Below are 12,013 nucleotides of genomic sequence, written 5' to 3'. Positions count from 1 at the left end.
CCATTCAAGAAAATTAGGGCTGCTAACAATTACACAGTTTAAAAATACCAAGAAGCAGCCTCAAGGTTAGTTCAGATATTTCAAGTACTATTGGGAAGTAGTGGGTGGCAGCAATGGATTGCAAAGAGTTTACTTTACCACGGTAGTGTAAGAAGTGGCCAGGGCTTTCCTCCCATTGAGTGCAAGCAGAAGTTTGTAAGAGCCTAGTGGCGTGTGTTTGCATTTCAGTGGATGTGCACAAGTGCTTGGGTGCAGTACTTGGGTGTTCTGAACAGTGCATCTAGCCTGCCAAGTTTTTTACTGCTTAGTCCAGTCACTTCATCAAGATCCTTGAATAACAAAATTCTTTTCTTAAAAACCAGAATAGAGAACCTGTGGCCCATCACCCCTGACTGTTGGCCATCCAGCAGCACCTGAAAGATCACAGGATTTGCCATCCCTGCTTCATAACAAAGAAAAGTTTGGCTTGCAGGAAGACCTGTCAGGAAGATCTGGTCTATGCAAATATTAAACCAGGTAGCAAAACTGATCAGGAAAACATTTTTGTGATACTAGCCTCCTTTTAACCTAGCTCTATACATGAATAATTTTTCTTCCTGAACTGGACACCGCTGTCATAGTTAAAGAGCTGAACTCGGCTGCCTGCTCATGAGAACCATTTCTCATTGGGACATGTTCAAGATCTCTGATGTTACAACGCATTTTTGAAATTAGTTTTTGCTCCCTCACATTTCAGTTCAGTCTTGCCAGTGGCTTCTGCTAAGTTTGCTATTAGTGTAGAGGGAATGATAGGCACCTTTATATGCTACATATGAAACCTATGCAGCATTAAGAACATCGGAAGAGCCCTGCTGGATCAGGCCAAAGGCCTATGTAGTCCAGTATCCTGTTGTCACAGTGTCAGCCAGATGCCCCACTGGGAACTCCACAAGCAGGACCTAGCTTCATGGGAAGGTACTTAGTATCCTGGAAATTTGATTCAGTGATTGTATGATTTCTAAGGCTGTCAATAGGAGATTATTATTATTATTATTATTATTATTATTATTATTATTATTATTTGCACACAGCGGCTGCTTTCTAAAAAGAAAGTTGGCAGCCAAGAAAAAGGAGCAGCTGCAGTTGGAGACTAAGAATGGGTTTGATGAAGCAGCATTCGTTTATAGATTCCAAATAAATGAATTGGTCAATGACTTAATAATTTCCTTGGTGGCTATTTGGGGTTATGGTGGACAAGCCTGCTGTGTCCCTTTGAAGCAAACTGCCTGCAAAAAAGGTCAGAGTTGACATTCCCCTCTTGGCTTAGGACTGGTAGTTTGGGAGGGCAGCGACTTTTTAGCTTCTCATCACTAATCCCTTTATAATTGAGTCATTGGTCATCTGCCGAGGCCTATGCCACTGCATAGGGCACACTGCCACACTCTGGAGTAGGGGTCACTAATCTGATGCCCACAAAAGCCTTAATTGCTGCCCCTGGGCAAATGCCCCAGACTGAATACTAATTGAAAAATAAAAGTCTCTTGTCCTCCTAGAAAGAAAGTTATGGGGCAAAATGTGCAGGTACCTTCTAAGCCGCTTCTGTGAAATTAGTGTGAGTATGATGTGGCCCCCTTGTATATTTTTCCTGGTTTTGAGGAATGCTTCCTGTTTTTATTAGACAGCACACCGTCATTCTGTGTGCATGCCATCAGTATTGTGTGATCTTCACAATCAGGAGCAGCAGGACACAGCTAACTTCCCATGGTAAACGGAAGGTTGCGAGGAGTGGTTGTTTCTAATTTTGTGTTCTGCCATGTTCACTGTGGCAACCATTTTGTGCCCACAACACACTCAAAATCCAAAATGTGCCCACTGGTCCAAAAAGGTTAATAACTCCTACTTTAGAGGCTCCTGTTTCTGGTATGGGCAGCGGTGTTGAGGAGCCTTTTGTACTAAAATCCAGATCTCCTTCTCCTCCTCCCTCTGCGTGAAAAACACACTTTGTTTACAAGGCAAACAAAGCACAGCATGGACGAGACCTCTGAAACATTAATTTGTGCAGAGGTATCTAAATCTATCACTTAGCAAACACCCATTTTCTGCAAGTTTGTGTCCTGGTCCTGCTGTTCCAGGTTCTCCTGGTCCCTTACAGTGTTCCTGTTGCCTGCTTGCTGCTCTTTCCTGCCTCAGTGCCTGTTTACCTGACCTCTCTAAGACTACTAGCAGTAAGCAGACGCAGCAAAGGCAGTCTCCACTTGTCTTGCTTTCTCCCTTCAGGTGGTGGTGCAGATTTGGGGCCAGAGGGAGAGGGCAAGTGAGTGGGCATCAATGCCCTGGAGATGAGGGAGAAGGGGATCTACTTGGGGCACCTTGCCCAAGGCCCCCATTCCAAACTTGGAAGATGTAAAATAGGGATGGCAACTCCCATGCTCAGAGGCCAAACGTGGCCCTACATGCCTCTCTTTCTGGCCCTTGGAATGTTCTCCTCAAGCCACATCCTTCATAGGCCCTATTTTGCACCACACTTGACTGTTGCTGCTTGACTGGGATGTGTCTTTGAAATAATGAACCCTTCCTTGCTGTTATGTACTGAGTTGAATAGGATCCAAAATGCAGCAGTCTGATTGGTCCTAGAACAATAGGATCCAGAATGCAGCAGTCTGATTGGTCCACAGAAGCCACCCACAGGAGCTCCAGGTGGAAGGGAATCCGCAGCCTGATTGGCCTACAGGAGAATCCCGGAATTAGCCAATCACGTGGGGCCCATTGTGTAAATGATGTATATAAGGCAGACATTCTGGGGGAACTTCCATTCCTCCTCACCACTATGAGCTGAATGAAGAGCAGGAAATCCACTCTCGACTCCGAGTATATTTCACTTGCCTTGATAGAGGATAGGTAGGAGTGTGTGTAGAAACTAGCCTCCTGTACAAAGGTAAAATCTGCATTCATTGCTTCACCCACTTTTGACTCTCGCCTCACCCACCACCAGCATGGAGCCCCCCGAAGCGAATGCACCTCTCAAGCTGAAAAGGGCTCCCCATACCTGCTGTGAAGCTCTATTGCAAAACAACATTGCAAAATGTTGCAGCGGATCGGTGGTGGCCCCTTCCCTCTTGCTCTGTGGTGTATCACAACGATGCTTGTGAAGAAATGTATAGAATGTGCAACTGGACTGGGTGGGTGGGGTGCAATGCCACTCAGTTTTCAAGACAGTTGCACAGTTTCTTTTTGGGAAATGATTTGGGCAGCACCAGGAGGCATGACTCAGGTTAGACACTCCAGAGTGGCTGGGGAAACCCAGCCAGATGGGCGGGGTATAAATAATAAAATTATTATGATCTACTGTACACGTGTGCAGCGCGAATGGACAAGGGTCGCCTATAAGCTCGTTGTCATCTTCATTAATGACCCTCTAAAAAGTTTGGTTTCTTCTGGACAAAGGCATCCAACTCCCAGTGACTTAGCAATGACTGAAGGACTCCAAGGCCAGACATATTCATATTTGATCTATAATTCTCTACATCCCCACCAGACTGTGTTGGGAAGGGGGAGACTAGGAAAATGGAGCAGGGCTCTTGGTTTATCCTGTAAAATGGTTAACGTATTTACTGGTAATGGGAAGACTCCATGGTGATGCTATGGAGATGATGCTATACTAACCATGCATGAGGCCTCACGGGGGAATGAAAAGCCCCCCACAGAAGGGAAGAGTTCAACACGTAACAGGTTTCGACTTGCCTGTGTCCACCAAATGGAGGCTGCAAGCACCAGCCCTGCAGTTTTATACCTCCCACCTCCCAGGCAAAGTTGCTAGTGTGCTGAAGAAGAAGCCCAAGCTGACTGCTTCCCTCGCCGAAAGGAAAAGCCTGTCCAACATGAAATGTAAGTAGGGGACTCTTAGAGTACCATGTGGATGAATGACAAACTTTTAGTTGCAGGTGCTGTAATTATTGTTTTATTTTGATTTATTACCCACCCATCACCCTTAAGGTCCCACAGCTGGTCGGAGCAATGTAAATATACACCATTACAGATGCCTTAAAGCAAGCATGTCCAAAGTTTGTATCGGGGGCCTAATCTGGCCCACTGGTCGGTTTAATCCGGGCCCTGTGACAGTTTATTTCCTGGGTTAAAATCCTAAAAAAAGAACTCAACAACTTCACTCCTAAAAAAAAAAAGAGCTCAAGAACTTGGGGGTAAAATAATAAAAAAAGCTCAACAACTTCAATCCCAAACGGCCCTTTACTTCATCAAATCTGGCCCTCTTTGAAAAAAGTTTGGACACCACTGCCTTAAAGCAAATGGCATCAGGACCAACACAGCAGCATTCAGGTTGCCCAAAATATCCAGTGTAAGGAGGAAGGGATCAGGAGGTTTTTTTTTGGGGGGGGGGTTAGGTGTTTGGGACTGAGAGGGTTGCACTCCATGTGGTATAGTGGTTAGAGGATTGGGATAGTATATGGGAGACCAGGGTTCAAATCCCCATGAAACTCACCGGTGACCTTGAGCCAATTGCTGCTGCTGCTACTCAGCCTAACCTCTACCTTGTACGGTTATTGTGGGGATTAAATGAGGAGGTTGAGGGTGATGTATGCCACCTCGAGCTCCTCAGAGAAAGAGGTGGGGTATACAGTAGATGCAATAAATAAATAAGAATAGGGTGGGTCCTGAAGTATATATAACTTAAGTGTCAAAGGCTAGGATAGACATGCTTCTTCAATATATGACAAAAACTCTATAGTGAAGATGCCAGGAGCACTGATGCTTCCACAGATAATGTCCTCTCCCAGGCTGCCTCCACTCTCAAACTTCTATGGGTGGTGGAACTACTTAGAGGAACTACTAAGAGTTAATGTACTATATACATAATATTATTAAGAGGTTCAATAGGGAGGGAGATGGTCTTTTGGGCATTTGGGGCTCAGTCATTTGGGCTTCGAATGTAACTGTGAGCACCTTGAATTGGGCTTGGAAACACAATAGCAATCAGCTGAACTCAGGGGCAGAGTTCTGGCTAGAGATGGAGAGAAAACTGATTCTGTTTACACCATCATGAAAAAACCGCCTAACTACCACTTCGCAAACCAATCTACAAACTGAACAGCATGTATTCTTTGGAATTCACACTTTCAAAAATTTGCAGTGCAGCTCTCCAATCAGTTCAGTTCATACGTTTATTGCTCTAGCCAAAGGCCATGGCAAACCTGTAGCAATAGCCTTAATAAAACAACATACATCCATAATATAAGCTAATATCCATGATACACCAACAAACTCAAATCCATCTTGATTTCAGACTAAACCTTTGAATCACCACAACAATTTGATTATTAATTTATTTTGCCAATTATTTTTATCGATTTTCCAATATAAACCCAGAAAACCCACAAATTGGTTCCAAATTAATACAATTTTGTTAAGAGGCTTCCCACACACAGTTCCTGATGGATCTTTATTATTTAATATTACTGTGTTTCATATTCTTATTTATTTCTATTACATTCAATTTTTCCAAATTATCATACGATTAACAGTTGCACTCTTTATGATTTCTATTTGGTGTTATTTTATTATTTAACTTCCAAAAAAAAAAAAAGGCTTCAAGTGAGGACCCATAGCTTTTTCCTTTTCATCCTGTGTCCACTACATCCAAAAGTCAGTTGTTAGTCTCTTGGCCTTATGTGTCTCTCTGACGTTTTCCCTTTTTCCTGGTGCATTTGGGGCTATCTCCCTACTCCCACTGCTGTTTTATTCCAGCTTGGTTGGGGCAGAGCTGAAACTTCGGGTTAAACCCTCTTCTTTCTCCTGCTCAGCTCCTTCCCATAATACTCAAGCAGTTCCAAATCGACAACAGCTGATCCCTCCTTTCCACTAGCACCAAGAATCAATAAGTTCCGAGTTCCAGAGATTTGCCATTTCTTCTTCTGGCTGGGAAAGGAGAGAAAAGGTGGTGCCATTCCTCTTTCAACACCCAAAAAGCCCTCATGCAACCTTCCTTTCGCTGCTACCAGCGAAATTTTAAAAAATAGATTATATCTCAACATTTCCACAACTCTTTCAGTCTTTTTTTTTTTTTTGGAGGGGGGTAGGCTCCAACTCCCAGTGACAACCTTCCAAACAAAACAGTTCTCTCCCTCTTTTAACTCCTTTCAAACCACACACAGCTTTACATCTTCTTCGAAATCTCAGCGTTACATCATACATCAAACCATCCTCACCTGTATATCTTAAATTTCAATATTAGGAGAGGGTTGCTAAATCATAAATGTAAAATCTTCCATAAAATATAGCAGAGAGCCCCCATCTCCTCCATCCACCTCCAGCACAAGATAGATTCTTCTCCCAATTTCAAACCTCAGTTCCATGCAGCTGGTTGTTTGCAGTTATAATGTACATGTCCTCTTGTGTGCACCTATTCTTAATGCCAATTAAAAACCCAATTATAAGGAGAACCTCCACATCCAATGGCAATTTTGGGGGTTTCACATCAGGCAAGGTGAGTAAGCACCCAGCACCTCCACCTGTCCCTGTGTGGGGGCAAGCCATTGAGGTAACAGTAGGTCTCCAGTACCTCCTGTACCTCAGTAGGTTTATGTTGTTGTTTAGTCGTTTAGTCGTGTCCGACTCTTCGTGACCCCATGGACCAGAGCACGCCAGGCACTCCTGTCTTCCACTGCCACCAGCAGTTTGGTCAAACGCATGCTGGTAGCTTTGAGAACACTGTCCAGCCATCTCGTCCTCTGTCGTCCCCTTCTCCTTGTGCCCTCCATCTTTCCCATCATCAGGGTTTATAGGTTTGGTTTAACCACTTCCATCCTCTTTATTCAACCTGTGCCTCTCTCCTATGTTGAGAGAGTCATCACCATGGCATGGGACAGGAAGTGGAAACAACCACCATGACAATTTATAGAGATTTTATATGACTCCTTTTTCCTGATTATTTTATTATTATTTTTCAGTCAATGCATAGAGGGCTACTCTCTGTGTTATAAAGCCATTATTGTCACTCAAAAGAAACCAACCTATTTCTGCCAGGGTGTGGCTACTTGCTAATGTGAATAAAGGTTTCAGAAAGTCTCTGGGTAAGAGGCAGGCTAACAGATAATGAGCGATGCCTTCCACCTGAGGTTAACTACAAATGCAAACTCTGTCCACATACATGACCTTGTTTGCTGTAGCAGCCATCCAAGACTGCAATAGGCATTAGCTGAAAAAGCAGCTCAATAAAGGCATTTATTGAGGAAGCTGGTGAGAGTTTGAGCTCTAAAATACTCTGGAGTGGATACCAAGGGAAAAATATGGTATTTCTAATTAGTTGCAGGTCATTTCTGGATTCTGTCCAGAATCCAGATTCTGGGTTCTATCCAGAAGAGCCAGTCTCTTGTTGTTGTTGTTGTTTAGTCGTTTAGTCATGTCCGACTCTTCGTGACCACATGGAACAGAACACGCCAGGCACTCCTGTCTTCCACTGCCTCCCGCAGTTTTGTCAAACTCATGCCAGTCTCTTAGTTGACACTTATTCAAGGTCAAACCAGAGCTCAGTTCTGGAATATAATAATGGTTTAAAACATCTTGACAAGCTGCTTTCCAGAGCAGGTTATCACTCAATTCTATATAGCACAGTGCAGGAAAAAGCTCAAAAGGCATAGTAGCAATTTTTAAAATATACTTTAACTGAGCACAGTTTGCTCTTGACTTAATTGTTGGCGTCCCAGATTCTGTACAAAGAAGAGCTGTTGATATTCCTGGTGGTAGAGAGTATAGCTTCTAGGGAAAATAAAATATTCTGCCTGGTTTCCAAAACCTTAATGGAGTTTAAATCAGAGCCCCAGATTTCAGTGTCATAAAGAATTTGAGTAAGCACTTTAACTATCAAATATTTCATAGCAGGTTCAATCAGCTGTTGTAACAGAACTTCATCAATGCCCCAATAGTTTCCTGTGGTTTGACTTTCACTGCTTCCATCCGAAACTTCCAAGGGAGGTTTCACTAAAGAGTACACCCAGGTATATAAATAAAGGAGTTTGTTTTATACCTTGTCCAATTCTCCATTTTTTTAAACTTCTCAAAAGTATGCAAAAGTGCATATTTAAGTGAGCAGTTTGCAAACAAGTGAATATATAGGGTGAGGGGAGAACATATAAAAATGCATCTGTTAGTCAAAACTGCATACAAAAGTGTGTCTGTTAGGAGAAATTCACACTCAGATGCTGATGAATTTTCATGAGGATTAAAAGAAACACAAGTTCAAATTGCTGCAACAACAGGGGGGGGGCTGAGTTTAAGACAAGAAGGTGACGGAAACCAAAACTGACAGATGGCGTCCACATCTCATTTTGAGAGCTGGGTAGCCAAAGTGGGGCTATTACCAAGGTCAGCTTCGTTGGACTGGTCATGTTGTGCAGATGCCTGATGATCGTCTTCCAAAGCAACAACTCTATTCCAAACTTAAAAATGGAAAGTGTAATGCTGATGGTCAACAAAAGAGGTTTAAAGACTGTCTCAAGGCAAATCTAAAAAAAATGTAGGATAAACACCAACAACTGGGAAACACTGGCCTGCAAGCACTCCAGTTGGAGAACAGCCTTTACCAAAGGTTTCATGGGCTTTGAAGACACTCAAACTCAGGACACAAGGGAGAAACGTGCTAAGAGGAAGGCATGCCTGGCAAAACCACACCATGATCAACTTCCCCCCAGGAACCAATGTCCCCACTGTGGAAGGATGTGTGGATCCAGAATTGGCCTTCACAGTTACTTACGGACTCATTGTTATAACTGTGTTTATGGAAGACAATCTCACACGGCTACAAGTGATCGAAGAAGAAGAAGAAGAAGAAGAAGATTACCAAACAACTGGGGTGGGGGTGGCATGTTCCTAAACCCTCCTCACCCCCTGGTTTTTAGAAATAGGGAAAAATCTTTTGGGGAAGAGAAAATGAGGGGCAGGCTAAGAAATCCCACAAAACAGCTTCATTTGATAAGTTTTAAGGATGTGACAATGAAGAGTGCATGGTTGGTTCACAAGCTGCATGAAGCACTGAACAGACACACTTTGCACTGCAGCAATTTGTTGCAGTTCCCACTTGTTTAAATAGCACACTTTTAGGGAGGAGAGGAGAGAAAGATTCATTTAGATAACCTGTTCATATAACAATCCCCAGAGTGGAGCCCAAGATGTGTATTGTGTGATGCTTTGCAGCTTACAACGGTGGCTGCGTGTGTTATACAATGCTATTGTCTAGTAAGACACTGGTGGGTGGGTGAAATAGATACAAGCACACACCGACCCAGAGATGTCTCCCTCTAAGGAAAATGCTTCAATACTTGTAAGTGACAATAATGACTTAATAAGGCAAACTATGGCTTGGTGGCTGGCTAAATAAATAAATAAAACTTGGAATGGGTGTGGGTGTATGAAACGCCCCCCCCACACACACACACTAAGAATTTTTAAAGGCAGACTATAGTTGAATAAAATCACTTTTGATGGACTGAATAAAACAGACAAGAATCATACAATTGTGGGGTTGGAAAGGGACCCCAAAGGGACATCTAGACCAACCATCTGTAATGCAAGAATCCCACCTGACGAATCCCCAACAGGTTGACATCCAACCTGTTTAAAAAACCTCCAAGGATGGAGAGTTCACTACTTTCCGAGGGAGCCCGTTCTGCTGTTGACCAACTCTTTACTGTCAGAAAATTCTTCGTAATGTCTTGATTCCTGTAAATAGAATCTGCTGGTTCAAGTCCTTCCTTCCAGAGCAGAAGACTACACTGAACTTGAAGCAAAATAATCAAGCAGGAAAAGATAAACAAAAGGAGGAAACAAAAGAAGATGAAACAAACAACAGCAAGATTACACCAAAAGGAATATCTGAGGAAGAACAGTAGGGTTTGAAAGAAAAGGCTGGATAAAGGGTGGGCGTGGGTTGGACTCAAGCCTTAAGGACATCTGCTTCATATCCAGAAGGTCATAGTTTCAGCCCCCAGCCTCTCCGGGTAGAATTGGAAAATATTCTGTGCCTGAATGCTTGGAGAGCTGCTGCCAGCCAGTGTAGACCATACTATGCTAGGCAACTTGCTGTGTTCCACCAGAACCGTTTTATTAAAATTCCTGCATAGAGACAGAACTTGCAAAAGTGCAAGAAACCCATGAGACTTAGGTGATTTATTTACTTCAACATCCCTTCCCTAAAGGACTGGGATTGGAGGGCCTGGGCAAAATCATTTCCTTTGTTTACAAGGTTGGCCTGTCAGTTGCAAACAAGAGTTCTCTCTCCCTTTCCCCTCTCCCTACCCTGGTGCTTTCCTTAGATGGTAGGTTTAGAGATATTGTTGTTGTTGTTGTTTAGTCGTTTAGTCGTGTCCGACTCTTCGTGACCCCATGGACCAGAGCACGCCAGGCACTTCTGTCCTCCACTGCCTCCCGCAGTTTGATCAAACTCATGCTGGTAGCTTCAAGAACACCATCCAACCATCTCATCCTCTGTCGTCCCCTTCTCCTTGTGCCCTCCATCTTTCCCAGCATCAGGGTCTTTTCCAGGGAGTCTTCTCTTCTCATGAGGTGGCCAAAGTATTAGAGCCTCAGCTTCACGATCTGTCCTTCCAGTGAGCACTCAGGGCTGATTTCCTTAAGAATGGATACGTTTGATCTTTTTGCAGTCCATGGGACTCTCAAGAGTCTCCTCCAGCACCATAATTCAAAAGCATCAATTCTTCAGCGATCAGCCTTCTTTATGGTCCAGCTCTCACTTCCATACATCACTACTGGGAAAACCATAGCTTTTACTATACGGACCTTTGTTGGCAAGGTGATGTCTCTACTTTTTAAGATGCTGCCTAGGTTTGTCATTGCTTTTCTCCCAAGAAGCAGGCATCTTTTAATTTCGTGGCTGCTGTCACCATCTGCAGTGATCATGGCGCCCAAGAAAGTAAAATCTCTTACTGCCTCCATTTCTTCCCCTTCTATTTGCCAGGAGGTGATGGGACCAGTGGCCATGATCTTCATTTTTTTGATGTTGAGCTTCAGACCATATTTTGCGCTCTCCTCTTTCACCCTCAATAAAAGGTTCTTTAATTCCTCCTCACTTTCTGCCATCAAGGTTGTGTCATCTGCATATCTGAGGTTGTTGATATTTCTTCCGGCAATCTTAATTCCGGCTTTGGATTCATCCAGCCCAGCCTTTCGCATGATGAATTCTGCATATAAGTTAAATAAGTAGGGAGACAATATACAGCCTTGTCGTACTCCTTTCCCAATTTTGAACCAATCAGTTGTTCCATATCCAGTTCTAACTGTAGCTTCTTGTCCCACATAGAGATTTCTCAGGAGACAGATGAGGTGATCAGGCACTCCCATTTCTTTAAGAACTTGCCATAGTTTGCTGTGGTCGACACAGTCAAAGGCTTTTGCATAGTCAATGAAGCAGAAGTAGATGCCTTTCTGGAACTCTCTAGCTTTCTCCATAATCCAGCGCATGTTTGCAATTTGGTCTCTGGTTCCTCTGCCTCTTCGAAATCCAGCTTGCACTTCTGGGAGTTCTCGGTCCACATACTGCTTGAGCCTTCCTTGTAGAATTTTAAGCATAACCTTGCTAGCGTGTGAAATGAGTGCAATTGTGCGGTAGTTGGAGCATTCTTTGGCACTGCCCTTCTTTGGGATTGGGATGTAGACTGATCTTCTCCAATCCTCTGGCCACTGTTGAGTTTTCCAAACTTGCTGGCATATTGAGTGTAGCACCTTAACAGCACCATCTTTTAAAATTTTAAATAGTTCAGCTGGAATACCATCACTTCCACTGGCCTTGTTATTTGCAGTGCTTTCTAAGGCCCATTTGACTTCACTCTCCAGGATGTCTGGCTCAAGGTCAGCAACCACACTACCTGGGGTGTACGGGACATCCATATCTTTCTGGTATAATTCCTCTGTGTATTCTTGCCACCTCTTCTTGATGTCTTCTGCTTCTGTTAGGTCCTTACCACTTTTGTCCTTTATTATGGTAATCTTTGTACGAAATGTTCCTTTC

General features: G+C 43.5%; 1 protein-coding gene across 1 annotated transcript in view; it reads left to right on the top strand.

Annotated features, from left to right (window-relative positions):
• Positions 1–3,826: 3,826 nt before the first annotated feature.
• LOC309524322 (uncharacterized protein) overlaps positions 3,827–12,013 on the top strand; it is a 14,123-nt gene continuing 5,936 nt past the window's right edge. The window contains exon 1 of the mRNA XM_082208883.1: positions 3,827–3,864. Coding sequence (XP_082065009.1) covers positions 3,858–3,864 — 7 coding nt within the window. The 5' untranslated portion in view covers positions 3,827–3,857. The remainder of the gene's footprint in view (positions 3,865–12,013) is intronic.

This window comes from Podarcis vaucheri, assembly GCF_965113315.1.
Source record: "Podarcis vaucheri genome assembly, chromosome: Z".
Classification (NCBI taxonomy): Eukaryota; Metazoa; Chordata; class Lepidosauria; order Squamata; family Lacertidae; genus Podarcis; species Podarcis vaucheri.
Note: the sequence above shows the minus strand (reverse complement) of the source record. Positions and strands in the feature narration are given on the sequence as shown.